General features: G+C 41.9%; 1 protein-coding gene across 3 annotated transcripts in view; it reads left to right on the forward strand.

Moving 5' to 3' along the window:
- LOC121579744 (septin-4) overlaps positions 1-15978 on the forward strand; it is a 28426-nt gene extending 12448 nt beyond the window's left edge. For all 3 annotated transcript variants that reach the window (XM_041894596.2, XM_041894597.2, XM_041894598.2), the window contains 3 exons: positions 15301-15397; positions 15541-15686; positions 15870-15978. In XM_041894596.2, the coding sequence (XP_041750530.1) occupies positions 15301-15397; positions 15541-15686; positions 15870-15899 (273 nt within the window). In that variant the 3' untranslated portion in view covers positions 15900-15978. The remainder of the gene's footprint in view (positions 1-15300; positions 15398-15540; positions 15687-15869) is intronic.
- Positions 15979-21025: the final 5047 nt, after the last annotated feature.

Genomic DNA, 21025 nt, shown 5'->3' on the forward strand with positions numbered 1-21025 from the left:
CATTGTAGAATAACAGTGAAGACATCAAAACTATGAAATATAACATATGGAATCATGTAGTAAACAAAAAAGTGTTAAACAAATCAAAATATTTTTTATATTTGAGATTCTTCAAAGTAGCCACCCTTTGCCTTGATGACAGCTTTGCACACTCTTGGCATTATCTCAACCAGCTTAATGAGGTAGTCACCTGGAATGCATTTCAATTAACAGGTGTGCCTTGTTAAAAGTTAATTTGTGGAATTTCTTTCCTTCTTAATGTGTTTGAGCCAATCAGTTGTGTTGTGACAAGGTAGTGGTGGTATACAGAAGATAGCCCTATTTGGTAAAAGACCAAGTCCATATTATGGCAAGAACACTCAAATAAGCAAAGAGAAATGACATTCCATCATTACTTTAAGACATGAAGGTCAGTCAAACTGGAAAATTTCAAGAACTTTTAAAGTTTCTTCAAGTGCAGTCGCAAAAACCATAAAGAGCTATGATAAAACTGGCTCTCATGAGGACCGCCACAGGAAAGGAAGACCCAGAGTTACCTCTGCTGCAGAGGATAAGTTCATTAGAGTTACCAGCCTCAGAAATTGCAGCCCAAATAAATGCTTCACAGAGTTCAAGTAACAGACACATCTCAACATCACCTATTCAGAGTAGACTGCGTGAATCAGGCCTCATGGTTGAAATGCTGCAATGAAACCACTACTAAAGGACACCAATAAGAAGAGGAGATTTGCTTGGGCCAAGAAACACGAGTAATGGACATTAGACCGGTGGAAATCTGTTCTTTGGTTTGATTTTTGGTTCCAACCGCTGCGTCTTTGTGAGATGCAGAGTAGGTGAACGGATGATCTTCGCATGTGTGGTTCCCACCGTGAAGCATGGAGGAGGAGTTATGATGTGTGGGGGTGCTTTGCTGGTGACATTGTCTGTGATTTATTTAGAATTCAAGGCATGGCTACCACAGCATTCTGCAGCGATACAGCATCCCATCTGGTTTGCGCTTAGTGGGACTATCATTTGTTTTTCAACAGGACAATGACCCAACACACCTCCAGGCTGTGTAATGGCTATTTGACTAAGAAGGAGAGTGAAGGAGTCCTGCATCAGATGACCTGGCCTCCACAATCATCCGACCTCAACCCAATTGAGATGGTTTGGGATGAGTTGGACCACAGAGTGAAGGAAAAGCAGCCAACAAGTGCTCAGCATATGTGGGAACTCCTTCAAGACTATTGGAAAAGCATTCACAGGTGAAGCTGGTTGAGAGAATGCCAAAAGTGTGCAAAGCTGTTATCAAGACAAAGGGTGGCTACTTTGAAGAATCTCAAATATATTTGGATTTGTTTAACACTTTTTTGTGTTATTTCATAGTTTTGATGTCTTTACTTTTATTCTACAATGTAGAAAATAGTAAAAATAAAGTAAAACCCTTGAATGAGTGTCCAACCTTTTGACTGGTACTGTGTGTGTGTGTATATATATATATATATATATATACAGTGGGGAGAACAAGTATTTGATACACTGCCGATTTAGCTGGTTTTCCTAATAACAAAGCATGTAGAGGTCTGTAATGTTTTTCATTGGTACACTTCAACTGTGAGAGACGGAATCTAAAACAAAAATCCAGAAAATCACATTGTATGATTTTTAAGTAATAATTTGCATTTTATTGCATGACATAAGTATTTGATACATCAGAAAAGCAGAACTTAATATTTGGTACAGAAACCATTGTTTGCAATTACAGAGATCATACGTTTCCTGTAGGTCTTGACCAGGTTTCCACACACTGCAGCAGGGATTTTGGCCCACTCCTCCATACAGACCTTCTCCAGATCCTTCAGGTTTCGGGGCTGTCGCTGGGCAATACGGACTTTCAGCTCCCTCCAAAGATTTTCTATTGGGTTCAGGTCTGGAGACTGACTAGGCCACTCCAGGACCTTGAGATGCTTCTTACGGAGCCACTCCTTAGTTGCACTGGCTGTGTGTTTCGGGTCGTTGTCATGCTGGAAGACCCAATCACGACCCATCTTCAATGCTCTTACTGAGGGAAGGAGGTTGTTGGCCAAGATCTCGTGATACATGGCCCCATCCATCCTCCCCTCAATACGGTGCAGTCGTCCTGTCCCCTTTGCAGAAAAGCATCCCCAAATAATGATGTTTCCACCTCCATGCTTCACGGTTGGGATGGTGTTCTTGGGGTTGTACTCATCATTCTTCTTCCTCCAAACACGGCGAGTGGAGTTTAACCAAAAAGCTCTATTTTTGTCTCATCAGACCACATGGTCCTCTCCCATTCCTCCTCTGGATCATCCAGATGGTCATTGGCAAACTTCAGACGGGCCTGGACATGTGCTGGCTTGAGCAGGGGGACCTTGCGTGCGCTGCAGGATTTTAATCCATGACGGCGTAGTGTGTTACTAATGGTTTTCTTTGAGACTGTGGTCCCAGCTCTCTTCAGGTCATTGACCAGGTCCTGCCGTGTAGTTCTGGGCTGATCCCTCACCTTCCTCATGATCATTGATGCCCCACGAGGTGAGATCTTGCATGGAGCCCCAGACCGAGGGTGATTGACCGTCATCTTGAACTTCTTCCATTTTCTAATAATTGCGCCAACAGTTGTTGCCTTCTCACCAAGCTGCTTGCCTATTGTCCTGTAGCCCATCCCAGCCTTGTGCAGGTCTACAATTTTATCCCTGATGTCCTTACACAGCTCTCTGGTCTTGGCCATTGTGGAGAGGTTGGCGTCTGTTTGATTGAGTGTGTGGACAGGTGTCTTTTATACAGGTAACGAGTTCAAACAGGTGCAGTTAATACAGGTAATGAGTGGAGAACAGGAGGGCTTCTTAAAGAAAAACTAACAGGTCTGTGAGAGCCGGAATTCTTACTGGTTGGTAGGTGATCAAATACTTATGTCATGCAATAAAATGCAAATTAATTATTTAAAAATCATACAATGTGATTTTCTGGATTTTTGTTTTAGATTCTGTCTCTCACAGTTGAAGTGTACCTATGATAAAAATTACAGACCTCTACATGCTTTGTAAGTAGGAAAACCTGCAAAATCGGCAGTGTATCAAATACTTGTTCTCCCCACTGTGTGTATATATATATATATATATGATGGAAGCTACAATATGTCTGCAATATTAAAGCTGATCTTCCCCCTAAAAAAATATATTATAATAATAAACCTTCCATACATATTTGCCCATTATAGAAGTGCTCAGAAAGTGACTTTTTGGACCTGAATGCCAGAACATTCAAGAGATAAAGATGCTCAAATTGACCCATTTTGCATCTCCTACTATACAATGAGACATCCATGTCTTCATCACTGGAAAAGATAAATGGTTGAGATTTAAATAATTTAAAAGTTCCAAACAGGGTTGTCAAACTCTTTTATAATTTCTTAAAAACATATATATGTTTTACCTTTAACGTCAATTATCTAAAAACTTGTAATCTCTGATTTCTTTCATATTCAAATATCAAATCAAATTTTATTGGTCGCATACACATATTTAGCAGATGTTATTGCGGGTGTAGCGAAATGCTTGTGTTCCTAGTTCCAACACTGCAGTAATATCTAACAATACACAACAATACACACATGTAAAAAGTAAAGTAATGTAATTAAGAAATATTAGGACGAGCAATGTCAGAGTCCAGAGTGTGTGTGCGTGTATATATTGTTAGATTCTGAACAAACAGAGTAAAAACTCAAACGGACGACTAGAAAAAGCTCAAACCAAGTTTATTCAACCCACAGGGTGCTTTAGCTGCAAACACAATATACAAGTCACAAAAGCACATACAGTGGGGAAAAAAAGTATTTAGTCAGCCACCAATTGTGCAAGTTCTCCCACTTAAAAAGATGAGAGAGGCCTGTAATTTTCATCATAGGTACACGTCAACTATGACAGACAAATTGAGATTTTTTTTCTCCAGAAAATCACATTGTAGGATTTTTAATGAATTTATTTGCAAATTATGGTGGAAAATAAGTATTTGGTCACCTACAAACAAGCAAGATTTCTGGCTCTCACAGACCTGTAACTTCTTCTTTAAGAGGCTCCTCTGTCCTCCACTCGTTACCTGTATTAATGGCACCTGTTTGAACTTGTTATCAGTATAAAAGACACCTGTCCACAACCTCAAACAGTCACACTCCAAACTCCACTATGGCCAAAACCAAAGAGCTGTCAAAGGACACCAGAAACAAAATTGTAGACCTGCACCAGGCTGGGAAGACTGAATCTGCAATAGGTAAGCAGCTTGGTTTGAAGAAATCAACTGTGGGAGCAATTATTAGGAAATGGAAGACATACAAGACCACTGATAATCTCCCTCGATCTGGGGCTCCACGCAAGATCTCACCCCGTGGGGTCAAAATGATCACAAGAACGGTGAGCAAAAATCCCAGAACCACACGGGGGGACCTAGAAAATGACCTGCAGAGAGCTGGGACCAAAGTAACAAAGCCTACCATCAGTAACACACTACGCCGCCAGGGACTCAAATCCTGCAGTGCCAGACATGACCCATGCTTAAGCCAGTACATGTCCAGGCCCGTCTGAAGTTTGCTAGAGTGCATTTGGATGATCCAGAAGAGGATTGGGAGAATGTCATATGGTCAGATGAAACCAAAATAGAACTTTTTGGTAAAAACTCAACTCGTCGTGTTTGGAGGACAAAGAATGCTGAGTTGCATCCAAAGAACACCATACCTACTGTGAAGCATGGGGGTGGAAACATCATGCTTTGGGGCTGTTTTTCTGCAAAGGGACCAGGACGACTGATCCGTGTAAAGGAAAGAATGAATGGGATCAAGTATCGTGAGATTTTGAGTGAAAACCTCCTTCCATCAGCAAGGGCATTGAAGATGAAACGTGGCTGGGTCTTTCAGCATGACAATGATCCCAAACACACCGCCAGTGCAACTAAGGAGTGGCTCCGTAAGAAGCATCTCAAGGTCCTGGAGTGGCCTAGTCAGTCTCCAGACCTGAACCCAATAGAAAATCTTTGGAGGGAGCTGAAAGTCCGTATTGCCCAGCGACAGCCCCGAAACCTGAAGGATCTGGAGAAGGTCTGTATGGAGGAGTGGGCCAAAATCCCTGCTGCAGTGTGTGGAAACCTGGTCAAGACCTATGATACCTATGATGAAAATTACAGGCCTCTCTCATCTTTTTAAGTGGGAGAACTTGCACAATTGGTGGCTGACTAAATACTTTTTTCCCCCACTGTATTTATACCGACTAGGCAGTCACCACCTTGTATGTGTAAGATAAACAATCCTTCTCTGTTGTTAGGCAGAAACTCAGTCTGTTCCTCTAACTGGTATTGTCATGGCCCTGCCGAAGTCTAGGACCCTCATCGGCGTGGAAGTGTGTGTATGGGATAGTACTGTAGCCAGATGGTCTTCGGGAAATATCTTCCTTAGAAATATTAATATTCAGCAATAACATGTTTGAACAGAATATGAACTTTCTGCACTTCCCCTTGTCTCACTCAGTAACTTTCCATACACCAAATTCCTATCCACCCTTCATTGACCCCCAACATATACATGTCTTATACATGTAAAGTAATCAATAACTTCTAGTATGGTAAAATAAATAAGTATATTTCAAGCCAGAATATATGTACAGTGAGGGAAAAAAGTATTTGATCCCCTGCTGATTTTGTATGTTTGCCCACTGACAAAGATCAGTCTATAATTTTATGTTATAAATAGATTTGCATTTTAATGAGGGAAATAAGTATTTGACCCCTCTGCAAAACATGACTTAGTATTTGGTGGCAAAACCCTTGTTGGCAATCACAGAGGTCAGACGTTTCTTGTAGTTGCACACATCTCAGGAGAGATTTTGTCCCACTCCTCTTTGCAGATCTTCTCCAAGTCATTAATGTTTCGAGGCTGACGTTTGGCTACTCGAATCTTCAGCTCCCTCCACAGATTTTCTATGGGATTAGGGTCTGGAGACTGGCTAGGCCACTCCAGGACCTTAATGTGCTTCTTCTTGAGCCACTCCTTTGTTGCCTTGGCCGTGTGTTTTGGGTCATTGTCATGCTGGAATACCCATCCACGACCCATTTTCAATGCCCTGGCTGAGGGAAGGAGGTTCTCACCCAAGATTTGATGGTACATGGCCCCGTCCATCGTCCCTTTGATGCGGTGAAGTTGTCCTGTCCCCTTAGCAGAAAAACATCCCCAAAGCATAATGTTTCCACCTACATGTTTGACGGTGGGGATGGTGTTCTTGGGGTCATAGGCAGCATTCCTCCTCCTCCAAACACAGCGAGTTGAGTTGATGCCAAAGAGCTCGATTTTGGTCTCACTTTCAACACTTTCACCCAGTTCTCCTCTGAATCATTCAGATGTTAATTGGCAAACTTCAGACAGGCCTGTATATGTGCTTTCTTGAGCAGGGGGACCTTGCGGGCGCTGCAGGATTTCAGTCCTTCACGGCATAGTGTGTTACCAATTGTTTTCTTGGTGACTATGGTCCCAGCTGCCTTGAGATCATTGACAAGATCCTCCCGTGTAGTTCTGGGCTGATTCCTAACCATTCTCATGATCATTGCAACTCCTTGAGGTGAGATCTTGCATGGAGCCCCAGGTCGAGGGAGATTGACAGTTCTTTTGTGTTTCTTCCATTTGCGAATAATGAGAGCTCTTTGGTCTTGGCCATGGTGGAGAGTTTGGAATCTGATTGATTGATTGCTTCTGTGGACAGGTGTCTTTTATACAGGTAACAAGCTGAGATTAGGAGCACTCCCTTTAAGAGTGTGCTCCTAATCTCAGCTCATTACCTGTATAAAAGACACCTGGGAGCCAGAAATCTTTCTGATTGAGAGGGGGTCAAATACTTATTTCCCTCATTAAAATGCAAATCAATTTATAACATTTTTGACATGCGTTTTTCTGGATTTTTTTGTGGTTATTCTGTCTCTCACTGTTCAAATAAACCTACCATTAAAATTATAGACTGATAATTTCTTTGTCAGTGGGCAAACGTACAAAATCAGCAGGGGATCAAATACTTGTTTCCCTCACTGTATGTATATATGTATGTGATGGGATGTATAGATAATATGAGAAAGTATATTGATAGAATATGTAGTAGTATACATGTATCTGAAGAATAGTATATGTACAGTGATAGTTAAAAAGGATAGGCCTTGACTAGAATAGAGTATACATATGAAGTGGGTAAAACATTTTGTAAACATTATTAAAGTGATCAGTGTTCCATGACTATGTACATAGAGCAGCAGCCTCTAAGGTGCATGGTAGAGTAACCGGGTGATAGCTGGCTAGTGACAGTGACTAAAGTTCAGGGCAGGGTACTGGGCAGAGGCCGGCTGGTGGTGACTATTTAAGAGTCTGATGGCCTTGAGATAGAAGCTGTTTTTCAGTCTCTAGGTCCCAGCTTTGCACCTGTACTGTCCTCGCCTTCTGGATGGTAGCGGGTGAACAGGCCGTGGCTCGGGTGGCTGAGGCCCTTGATGATCTTCTTGGCCTTCCTGTAGCCTTCCTGTGACACCGGGTGCTGTAGATGTCGTCCTGGAGGGCAGGCAGTGTGCCCCCAGTTATGCGTTGGGCAGACCGCACCACCCTGCGGTTGCGGACGGTGCAGTTGCCGTACCAAGCAGTGATTCAGCCTGACAGGATGCTCTCAATGGTGCATCTGTAAAAGTTTCTGTGGGTGGACCATTTCAGATTGTCAATGATGTGTACGTCGAGGATCTTGAAGCTTTTCACCTTCTCCACTGCAGCCCTGTGGATGGGGGCATGCTCCCTCTGCTGTCTCATGAAGTCCACGATCAGTTCCTTCGTTTTGTAGACGTTGAGGGAGAGGTTATTTTCCTGGCACCACTCCACCAGGCCCTCACCTCCTCCCTGTAGGCTGTCTCGTCGTTGTTGGTAATCAGGCCTACCACTGTTGTGTCGTCTGTAAACTTGATGATTTAGTTGGAGACGTACATGGCCACGCAGTCATGGGAGTACAGGAGGGGCCTGAGCAGGCACCCTTGTGGGGCCCCTGTGTTGAGGATCAGCGTAGTGTTGCCTACCTTCACCACCTCGGTGCGGCCCGTCAGGAAGTCCAGGACCCAGTTGCATAGGGCGAGGTCCAGACCCAGGGCCCCGAGCTTAATGATGAGCTTGGAGGGTACTATGGTGTTGAAGGCTGTTCTATAGTCTGAACTGAATTCTTACATAGGTATTCCTCTTGTCCAGATGGGATAGGGCAGTGCGATAGCCATTGCGTCATCTGTGGATCTATTGGGGCAGTATGCAAATTGCAGTGGGTCTAGTGTGTTGAGTAAGGTGGAGGTGATATGAATCTCTCAAAGCACTTCATGATGACAGAAGTGAGTACTAAGGGGCGATAGTCATTTAGTTCAGTTACGTTCGCTTTCTTGGGTGCAGGAACAATGGTGGACATCTTGAAGCAAATGGGGACAACAGACTGGGATAGGGAGAGATTAATACAGTATGTCCGTAAACACTCCAGCCAGCTGGTCTGCGCATGTTCTGAATAGGCTAGGGATGCTGTCTGTACCGGCAGCCTTGCAAGGGTTAACACGCTTAAATGTCTTACTCACGTCGGCCACGGAGAACGAGAACTCACAGTCCACGGGAGCGGTGGTGGCGGGGGAAAGCCTTGTATATGTGCGTTTTACATCTACCAAGGTTTTTGTTGTGTCCGGCATCGGTTGAGACAGAAAATGCTCTTGAATACAGGGTGGCTGTCATGTTTTGGCTGATAAATTTAAAATGTAAACGTTCAAGTGGTACCACAAAGATGGTTGGAAGTCCACACATCAGTGAACGTTGACTTGAATGGGAATGTCTGTTGTTTTAAACTAGACTGTCATTCCGCCATAGGAAAATGATTGAAATCATAGAAATGTAAGTAATATAATAGACCATTTAAGTTGACATTCGAGAGTGAGTGGATAAAAATGTCAATGGTGTACCAGCTGGTAATTAATAGGCAGAATCTACTGCACACCCAAAGCTGACTTGTGAAGGTGCTGAAGGCAAAACTGGAGAAACAGGAAAAAAAAGTCTCTGCACACTTCCAGTCAGATGCAAATGTATTTTCATTATATCTGAGCTTTCGGTCAATCGACCTTCATCAGAGCATATCTCCACAAACAATAGTGGGACAGATAAGGCCACACAGTGAGCCAGAGGTAATTGCGGACACCTGTAGTAATCTAAAGTACCCAAAAGTGCCACAAGGTGTCATAATATCAGATAGAAATACAGGATAGAACAGAACATTATATAGATTTATTTCTACTAGAACAAAAATACACGTACACAGGGAATGTGGTGTTAGTATAAGGAACCCATACTCTCAATAAAGCCGAAAAATGGCAAAAGAAAAGAAAGACAAGGAAAACATATACATACAGTACAGTGAGGGGAAAAAGTATTTGATCCCCTGCTGATTTTGTACGTTTGCCCACTGACAAAGACATGATCAGTCTATAATTTTAATGGTAGGATTATTTGAACAGTGAGAGACAGAATAACAACAAAAAAATCCAGAAAAACACGTTATAAATTGATTTGCATTTTAATATAATTAGTCATTTAGCAGACGCTCTTATCCAGAGCGACTTACAGGAGCAATTAGGGTTAAGTGCCTTGCTCAAGGGCACAGACAGATTTTTCACCTAATCGGCTCGGGGATTAGAACCAGCAACCTTTCGGTTACTGGCACAACGCTCTTACCCACTAAGCTACCTTCCCTTAATGAGGGAAATAAGTATTTGACCCCTCTGCAAAACATTACTTAGTACTTGGTGGCAAAACCCTTGTTGGCAATCACAGAGGTCAGACGTTTCTTGTAGTTGGCCACCAGGTTTGCACACATCTCAGGAGAGATTTTGTCCCACTCCTCTTTGTAGATCTTCTCTAAGTCATTAAGGTTTCGAGGCTGACGTTTGGCAACTCGAACCTTCAGCTCCCTCCACAGATTTTCTATGGGATTAAGGTCTGGAGACTGGCTAGGCCACTCCAGGACCTTAATGTGCTTCTTCTTGAGCCACTCCTTTGTTGCTTTGGCCGTGTGTTTTGGGTCATTGTCATGCTGGAATACCCATCCACGACCCATTTTCAATGCCCTGGCTGAGGGAAGGAGGTTCTCACCCAAGATTTGACGGTACATGGCCCCGTCCATCGTCCCTTTGATGCGGTGAAGTTGTCCTGTCCCCTTAGCAGAAAAACACCCCCAAAGCATAATGTTTCCACCTCCATGTTTGACGGTGTGGATGGTGTTCTTGGGGTCATAGGCAGCATTCCTCCTCCTCCAAACACGGCAAATTGAATTGATGCCAAAGAGCTCGATTTTGGTCTCATCTGACCACAACACTTTCACCCAGCTTCCTCTGAATCATTCAGATGTTCATTGGCAAACTTCAGACGGGCCTGTATATGTGCTTTCTTGAGCAGGGGGACCTGGCGGGCGCTGCAGGATTTCAGTCCTTCACGGCGTAGTGTGTTACCAATTGTTTTCTTGGTGACTATGGTCCCAGCTGCCTTGAGATCATTGACAAGATCCTCCCGTATAGTTCTTGGCTGATTCCTCACCGTTCTCATGATCATTGCAACTCCATGAGGTGAGATCTTGCATGGAGCCCCAGGCCGAGGGAGATTGACAGTTATTTTGTGTTTCTTCCATTTGCGAATAATCACACCAACTGTTGTCACCTTCTCACCAAGCTGCTTGGCGATGGTCTTGTAGCCCATTCCAACCTTGTGTAGGTCTACAATCTTGTTCCTGACATCCTTGGAGAGCTCTTTGGTCTTGGCCATGGTGGAGAGTTTGGAATCTGATTGATTGATTGCTTCTGTGGACAGGTGTCTTTTATACAGGTAACAAGCTGAGATTAGGAGCACTCCCTTTAAGAGTGTGGTCCTAATCTCAGCTCGTTACCTGTATAAAAGACACCTGGGAGCCAGAAATCTTTCTGATTGAGAGGGGGTCAAATACTTATTTCCCTAAAATGCAAATCAATTTATAACATTTTTGACATGCGTTTTTCAGGATTTTTTTGTTGTTATTCTGTCTCTCACTGTTCAAATAAACCTACCATTACAATTATAGACTGATAATTTCTTTGTCAGTGGGCAAACGTACAAAATCAGCAGGGGATCAAATACTTTTTTCCCTCACTGTATATATACATCAGTATGTGGACACTCCTTCAAATGAGTGGATTCTGCTATTTCAGCCACACCTGTTGCTGCTGACAGGTGTATAAAATCGAGCACACAACCATGCAATCTCTATAGACAAACATTGGCAGTAGAATGGATTTACTGAAGTGCTCAGTGACTTTCAACGTGGCACTGTCATTGGATGCCACCATTCCAACAAGTCAGTTGGTCAAATTTCTGCCCTGCTAGAGCTGCCCCGGTCAACTATAAGTGCTGTTATTGCGAAGTGGAAACGTCTAGGAGCAACAACGGCTCACCCGTGAAGTGGTAGGCCACACAAACTCACAGAACGGGACTGTCGAGTGCTGAAGCGCGTAGCGTGTAAAAATGGTCTGTCCTCGGTTGCCACACTCGATACCGAGTTCCAAACTGCCTCTGGAAGCAACGTCAGCAAAATAACTGTTAGTCGGGAGCTTCATGAAATGGGTTTCCATGGCCGAGCAGCCGCACACAAGCCTAAGATCACCATGCGCAATGCCAAGCATCAGCTGGAGTGGTGTAGCAGTGGAAACACGTTCTCTGGAGTGATTAATCACGCTTCACCATCTGGCAGTCCAACGGACAAATCTGGGTTTGGCGGATGCCAGGAGAACGCTACCTGCCCCAATGCATAGTGCCAACTGTAAAGTTTGGTGGAGGAGCAATAATGGTCTGGGGCTGTTTCTCATGGTTCAGGGTAGGCCCCTTAGTTCCAGTGAAGGGAAATCTTAACACTACAGCATACAATGACATTCTTGACAATTCTGTGCTGCCAACTTTGTGGCAACAGTTTGGGGAAGGCCCTTTCCTGTTTCAGCATGACAATGCCCCCGTGCACAAAGCGAGGTCCTTACAGAAATGGTTTGTCGAGATCGGTGTGGAAGAACTTGACCGGCCTGCACAGAGCCCTGACCTCAACCCCACCTTTGGGATGAATTGGAACGCCGACGGCGAGCCAGGCCTATTCGCCAAACATCAGTGCCCGACCTCACTAATGCTCTTGTGGCTGAATGGAAGCAAGTCCCCACAGCAATGTTCCAACATCTAGTGGAAAGCCTTCCCAGAAGAGTGGAGGCTGTTATAGCTGCAAAGGGGGGACCAACTCCATATTAATGCCCATGAATTTGGAATGAGATGCAGGTGTCCACATACTTTTGGTCATGTAGTGTATGTAGAACCTGGAGAAATCTAGAAAATAACTAGATAAAGGTTAAAATAACCTTTCGAAGAAGTATCGGGCCACTAGGGCCGTCATGAGTACAGGACATCCTAATACCAGGGAGGGTGAGGGTGTGTGTGTGTGTGTGTGTGTGTGTGTGTGAAGCTAAGATGTTTACAATAGGAATTAAAACATGACCCTCATATAAAAATCTTAATTAAGTCCTAATTTTTTTACATTACATTTTAGTGATTTAGCAGACACTCTTATCCAGAGCAACTTACAGTTAGTGAGTGCATACATTATTTTATTTTTAATACTGGCCACCCGTGGGAATTGAACCCACAACCCTGGCGTTGCAAACGCCATGCTCTACCAACTGAGCTACATCCCTGCATGCCATTCCCTCCCCTCCCCTCGACGACGCAGGGCCAATTATGCGCCGCCCCATGGGTCTCCCGGTCGCGGCCAGCTACGACAGAGCCTGGATTCGAACCAGGATCTCTAGTGGCACAGCTAGCACTGCGATGCAGTGCCTTAGACCACTGCGCCACTCGGGAGACAATGGCACAGTGGTCTCCCGAGTGGCTGTAGGGTGCCTAAAGTATGAATCCAGAAGAGTTCTCTCTGGCAGAGTTTACAGCCGTCTCCTCCTCTTGGTGACACTTCCACCTTCTCAATGCCCTGGAATTGTAGAGAAGACACTGTGTGAGAGCACTGGACAAAGTGACAAGCAACAGACACACTGAGAGAGCACTGGACAAAGTGACAAGCAACAGACACACTGAGAGAGCACTGGACAAAGTGACAAGCAACAGACGCACTGAGAGAGCACTGGACAAAGTGACAAGCAACAGACACACTGTGAGAGCACTGGACAAAGTGACAAGCAACAGACACACTGAGAGAGCACTGGACAAAGTGACAAGCAACAGACACACTGAGAGAGCACTGGACAAAGTGACAAGCAACAGACACACAGAGAGCACTGGACAAAGTGACAAGCAACAGACACTGTGAGAGCACTGGACAAAGTGACAAGCAACAGAGTAATTTTCATCCTGGTGTCTTATAGAACTCTTATGTTCACTTATTCTCTATTTCAAGCTTCTGGATGTCTTGCCCACGTACATGTTGTCACAAACACAGCGTAGGATGTAAATCACATGTTTTGTATTGAATGTGATCACGCCTTTAACACTATCTTTTTTCAGACCTAGTGTGTCGGAACTCAGAGTTTTTTTGTTGTGTTGCACTGAGCTCAATTGCCACAGGGGTAGTTTCCATCTCTCAGGGGAGTAAGGAGGGTTTGTTTAGATTTTTTTTTGTATCCTGGTGAGGTTTAGGGAGCGCAATTTGGTATGCCTCTTCCAAACACGGGGTGGAGTAACCCCTGTCCAGAAAACGTTGAATGACACACACGTCTGAGCCTATAGAATGGGCTCTTGGGCACTAGGTTGAGCGCTACTTGCAAGGAGAAAAGTGTTTCAGTCAGTCTCTTTCTGATATAGTGGTGATAAGTTCCCCATTAGAAATGGACCCACCTATGGTCATATTCAATAGAGAACTTATAATAATAATAATATGCCATTTAGCAGACGCTTTTATCCAAAGCGACTTACAGTCATGCGTGCATACATTTTTTTTGTGTATGGGTGATCCCGGGGATCGAACCCATTACCCTGGCGTTACAAGCGCCATGCTCTACCAATTGAGCTACAGAGGACCACAGGTCAGTCTTCATACTGTTAAAAAAAGGAAGTGAATTCATGGAGTTCTTGTTCAGTGCCAATCCACACACATAGAATATCAGCAATATACCTAAACCATTGGAGAGTCTTGGAGAAGTAAGGGTTCCTGGTCTCATCACAGATAAACTTTTGCTCAAAATAGCCCACATAAACATTAACATAATTAGGGGCAACGGTGGAGCCCATAGCAACTCCACTAACTTGAAGGAAAAAGTGTTTTTCAAAGGCAAAGTAGAAAAATGGTGACATTTCTCTGTCACGGTCCTGTAGGTAATATCCCAGTGCATCTAGGCCTTTTTCATAAGAGATATTCATGTAGAGGCTCTCTAGATCAACTGTAGCCAATATGTTGTCAGGGAGATTAGATAGTTCAGATGTGAAATAGGGTCTAAGCTACAACATATGCGAATGACAAAAATCTGAGTTTACAAATTTTTTGATAATTGACATTAAAGGTTTAACAATTTTTTATTTTTTATAAAGATATAATAAAATAGTTTGACAACACTGTTTATAAGCTTTTAAATTATATCAAACTCAACCGTTTATCTTTTCCAGTAATGAAGATGTAGTGTCGAGTCAATGTTGCTAATTATTGCTGTTAAACAAAGGAGTCCGCTTATACTGAACTTTGATCATACGTTTTATTCATATCACAAGATTTCAGCATAAGTTTACAGATGTCATGATCACCCGGAGAGCAGTGGTTCCAAAATTGCAATGTCTGCTCTGCTCTTCTTCATTTTTACTCAGTATATATAATCTTCCCAAGATATGGGTGGCTCCCTCTACTGTCCAATCCCCTGTCTACAACACACACTTCCTCTGTTCTATCTGGGGTGTCACACTAAAACAATTCCCTCTGACACTAAATAAACATCCTCTCAGGTTCCACTTAAAACCATTAACAAAGTCATAATCTTAATACACTACAAAGACATTAATGTCTCGTGGTGTGGTATGCAAAATGGGTCAACTTTGAGGACCTTTATCTCCTAAATGTTATGGCATTCAGGTCCAAAAAGTCCCTTTCTGACCACTTCTTCCATGTTTTATTTTTTTAATCAAAAGGGATGCTGTCAAAAAGAGACTGAATTCAAATGGATTTACCCTGTTGCTAAATGAGGATGTGTGTTCTAGAAGTTTCTGTCTCTCATTCTCTTTGTCAGAGGAGTGTTCCGTTTGCAGTGATCGGCAGTAACATGATGGTGGATGTTAATGGTCGGAGGATCCGCGCCCGTCTCTACCCCTGGGGCGTGGTGGAAGGTGCAGAACAAACACACACATACAGACACACACACACGAACATGCACAGACTCACACACCTTATAAGTGAACTTCAGATAAGTGTACTGTACACTCCATTTAAATGTATTGCAGTTCACTGTTGTGTCTTGTTGTGCTGTCAGTGGAGAACCCGTATCACAGTGACTTTGTCCACCTGAGGAACATGTTGGTGAGGACTCATATGCAGGACCTGAAGGACATGACCCATGACACACACTACGAGAGTTACAGAGCACAGTTGCTGTGCAAGAGCCAACACACTGACGTGGTAGGGACACACATACACGAAAGAGAGAATTGTCCTTGTGCGTATGATTTTGGTAAATGTTTTGTTGGTTGATGAAATAATATTCATCATATTAAATATGTGAATGTAAGTTATTCATTGAATATAATAATACTTTATTGCCAATGAATAAGTCAAATCTCCATTAACTTCATTCTCTTTTAGGATTATGACTTCTGCCACACCACAATCTAATCCAGGAGGCCTTTGGTGTAAAACAAAAGATGATACAGTGCTTTCACCACTACTGGAATAAAGTCACAAGCTAAATGTAGTATCTGTTTCCCTTTTTGATACTGTATGGACAGTATACTGTGTTAGTTTTCAGTCTTTCTCATTCTATTGTGATGACAAGACAAAATGCTTTACTTAAGAGAACAAGGAGCATTTCATACACACAGTGGGTGCTGACAAGTATTTTTCTCTGCTCATACATGAATAATAAAGGCCAGTTCACTATTTTTTTTACAAACATTATATATATATTATTTTGATTTATCAGGGGGTGCTCCAGCACCCTCGGCACCCCTACTTCCTGCGGCTATGCCTGAGAATGTGCTCACCTCCCAGCAAACTTTAGACCATGGGAGATTATTTTCCCTTTATTCAGATTACAACCTCACACTTTCAGTTATTTGAAAAGGAAATAATCTCCCAAATATCACTATTTGTAAAACAAGCCATAGAAAGTTGGTTGCAATTTAAATTTAATCCTCCAGAAATGACAGAACAAATAATGCAACAAATATTGTGGTTAAACTCAAATATACTAATTGATTTTTTTTTTTAACTTATTTTTTTTGACAAAATGTTTTAAAAAGGTATTATCTTCGTAAATGATATCATCGGTAGGACTGGTGGAGTTATGTCGCACATGCAGCTAACAAAAACATGGAAATGTCTGCTCTACCCAAAATTACAACCAAATAATTGCAGCATTACCGCAAAAATGGAAGAGGAAAGTGGAAGGGGGAAAATGTAAGGAACTTGTCTGTCGGCCTTGCATTAAAGAACATAATTGGTTAAAGAAAACTGTGATAAATAACAAAGTATACCAGTTTCATTTAAGGACCAAAGGATTGACAGCCGTCCCATATAGATTGCAAAATAGTTGGGAAGAGATTTTTGACGTACCGATCCCATGGCATAGTGTTTATGAACTGATACGCAAAACGACGCCGGATTCAAAACGTATTATTATTATATATATATATATATATATATATATATATATATATATATATATATATATATATATATATATATATATTATTATATAAAATTCTTGCTACCAATAGAATGTTATTTATATGGGGGATACAATCTTCCCAGCTCTGCAGATTTTGCTGCGAAGAGACAGAATCAATAGATCATTTGTTTTGGTACTGTCCATTTGTAGCTTGTTTTTGGACACAGGTCCAGGAATGGCTAAAGGATTGCAATATTTACGTGGAGCTAACCCTGCAGATAGCATTACTGGGTGATCTGAAAAGTCATAGTCAATCGATCAATAATATAATAATACTTTTAGCAAAAATGTTTATTTTCAATTTACAATCTGTAGAAACAATGAGAATAGAAAGGTTCAGAACTTTTGTAAAACATCACAGTACAGTTGAAAATATATGGCAAATAGAAATCCAATATGGATGGTGTTAAGAGATAGATGGGTGGTGTTGAATGGAGTTGAAGGATGAGACTAATAACAACAAGATAACAAATAATGTAAGCATACTGTGTCCATAAGTATATAGGTTATAGGTTGAGAGCTTTTGTGAAAGAGCACAGTTAGAAAGATATGGCATATAGAAGCAAACTGGATGGACATCATGAAAATGATCGAAGAGGTTGAGGGTAGAGGATGTTCAGGAGTAAAAACAAACAAAATATAATTATTGTAAAATTGACTGTGTCCATAAAATGTATATAGTATGTATAAGATGGAAGTAGAGGCCTAAGCATTGTTGTTCAGTAGTTTACTCCAATTAGGGAAGGGGTGGTGGGGTTGGAAAGTAATAAAGGGAAATATATTTTAAAAAATGAAATGTATGTGTATACAGTTGAAGTCGGATACACCTTAGCCAAATACATTTACACTCAGTTGTTCACAATTCCTGACATTTTAATCCTAGTAAAACTTCCCTGTCTTAGGTCAGTTAGGATCACCACTTTATTTTAAGAATGTGAAATGTCAGAATAATAGTAGAGAGAATGATATATTTCAGCTTTTATTTCTTTCATCACATTCCCAGTGGGTCAGAAGTTTACATACACTCGATTAGTATTTGGTAGTATTGCCTTTAAATTGTTTAACTTGGGTCAAACGTTTTGGGTAGCCTTCCACAAGCTTCCCACAATAAGTTGGGTGAATTTTGTCCCATTCCTCCTGACAGAGCTGGTGTAACTGAGTCAGGTTTGTAGGCCTCCTTGCTCACACACGCTTTTTCAGTTCTGCCCACAAATGTTCTATAGGATTGAGGTCAGGGCTTTGTGATGGCCACTCCAATACCTTGACATTTTGCCACAACTTTGGAAGTATGCTTGGGGTCATTGTCCATTCGGAAGACCCATTTGCGACCAAGCTTTAACTTCCTGACTGATGTCTTGAGATGTTACTTCAATATATCCACATAATTTTCCTTCCTCATGATGCCATCTATTTTGTGAAGTGCACCAGTCCCTCCTGCAGCAAAGCACCCCCACAGCATGATGCTGCCACCCCCGTGCTTCACGGCTGGGATGGTGTTCTTTGGCTTGCAAGCGTCCCCCTTTTTCCTCCAAACATAACGATGGTCATTATGGCCAAACAGTTCTATTTTTGTTTCATCAGACCAGCGGACATTTCTCAAAAAAGTACGATCTTTGTCCCCATGTGCAGTTGCAAACCGTAGTCTGTTTTTTTTATGGCGGTTTTGGAGCAGTGGCTTCTTCCTTGCTGAGCGGCCTTTCAGGTTATGTCGATATAGGACTCGTTTTACTGTGGATGTAGATAGTTTTGTACCCGTTTCCTCCATTCATCTTCACAAGGTCCTTTGCTGTTGTTCTGGGATTGATTTGCACTTTTCGCACCAAAGTACGTTCATCTCTAGGAGACAGAACGCGTCTCCTTCCTGAGCGGTATGACGGCTGCGTGGTCCCATGGTGTTTATACTTGCGTACTATTGTTTGTACAGATGAACGTGGTACCTTCAGGCGTTTGGAAATTGCTCCCAAGGATGAACCAGACTTGTGGAGGTCTACCATTTTTTTTCTGAGGTCTTGGCTGATTTCTTTTGATTTTCTCATAATGTCAAGCAAAGAGGCACTGAGTTTGAAGGTAGGCCTTGAAATACATCCACAGGTACACCTCCAATTGACTCAAATGATGTCAATTAGCCTATCAGAAGCTTCTAAAGCCATGACATCATTTTCTGGAATTTTCCAAGCTGTTTAAAGGCACAGTCAACTTAGTGTATGTAAACATCTGACCCACTGGAATTGTGATACAGTGAAATAATCAGTCTGTCAACAATTGTTGGAAAAATTACTTGTGTCATGCACAAAGTAGATGTCCTAACCGACTTGCCAAAACCTATAGTTTGTTAACAAGACATTTGTGGAGTTGTTGAAAAACTAGTTTTAATGACTCCAACCTAAGGGTATGTTAACTTCCTGACTTCAACTGTATACGTATGTGTGTGTGTGTGTGTGTGTGTATATATATATATATATATATATAATATGCGAGAGAAAAAAAACATATGGGGGATTGGAAGTGATGCATACAATTACATTGATGGAAGTTACAATCTATCTGCAATATTAAAGCTGATCTACCCCCTAAAAAAAAGAAGAACAACTTTAGAACATGTATATGCACATCTGTTAGTGGTTGAAATATTGTATTGCAAGCTGGCAAGTAAGTATTTGTGCAAATGGGTGATATGATGAAAAGCTTATTCATAAAAAACTAAAAACAGATTAACAAGAATGCAACCATTATTGTTTTAGATTTTATTTTGAGAATCTAAAATAATTAGACATAGGAATATTTTTCCAATAATTTTAATATTTTTCCTGCCTTTACAACTAAGAGGACACAGAGGAACAGTTTTGGTAAGTGTCCTTTTTGTCTTGTAATTTCACAGTTGGAAGCTGCGTTGAAACAATTAGCTAACATGATTATATATTTTCCAGCACAGCCAACTAGTTAGCTATATCAGAATGATGCACTGTAATTTGGTACTCTAGCGGGGAACACTATGGTAGCTAGCAATAGCTGTTCTCAAGAACAAGTAAACCCCTATCTGAGAAGCATGTCCGACTGACTGCTCGAGCATATTCGATGAGCGCTGATTTAATCAGAAGTGCATTACAGTGGCTTGGAAATACGACATTGCAAAAGGACTCAAATAATTAGTAGGGAAACCTTTAGTCATCATTTTGATGTCACCAGATTTACTTTAGATGCAGTATAATGTTAGCTCAGATTGGGGGGAGACCAACTCGGATTTTATCTAGCTACCGTTAGGATTGCTAGCTATTTTTGACGAACTTTTGTTAGCTAATGACAACATTGCCATCCTTTCGACATGATAATGATGGCAACGTTGTTTCCTACTAAACATCTGCCTACTTTAGCAATGTCACCATATTTCCAGACCATTTAACCGAAACAGTCGTTAGCCTCTATCTATCACGACATTCGGGTTTGAGAACGTTCATAACAATGGTGGAGTTCGTTTTGCATGGCCCGGCGCCCCGGGTGAGAAGAGTTTTATTTTTTTTTAACCATTCCATGAGTCCTGAAGTGAAATCTCCTCCTAACCGGGACACCGGTCCATGCAAAACGAACTCCACCAATGGAGTTGCCCAGCTCTCAGACTGTGTGTGTGTGTGTCTTTGCCTGTCTTACTGGCTGGAGGAGTGCTGGCCACTGGAGGGCAACTTTACTGGAGCACATTTAGCAGCTCATCATCATGAAGTTCATCTCAATAACAGCTGATACAAGTATCCTATATTAGGTTCTACTAATCATATTTCATTTAATGTACATGGTCCACTTTGACCAAAGAGAACAATCCAGACTAATAATTTGCTAAAGATAAGATCATAACGAATACGAGTATTATATGGCCAGAGTGGACCTGATCCTAGATCAGCACTCTTACTCTGATGGCGAATTCTGTCTCTCCCACAAATGCAATAAAGTTTTGTATTTTTTGTTAGATTACAAAACAATAACTTTTTCATAGCATATTTGTCACATTGGTCTTCACACTAACTTTTGTGGTAACTTAAACACAAAGACAACACTTGGAGCTTATGATTCAAAAGGTCTA

Source organism: Coregonus clupeaformis, chromosome 13, assembly GCF_020615455.1.
Source record: "Coregonus clupeaformis isolate EN_2021a chromosome 13, ASM2061545v1, whole genome shotgun sequence".
NCBI lineage: Eukaryota > Metazoa > Chordata > Actinopteri > Salmoniformes > Salmonidae > Coregonus > Coregonus clupeaformis.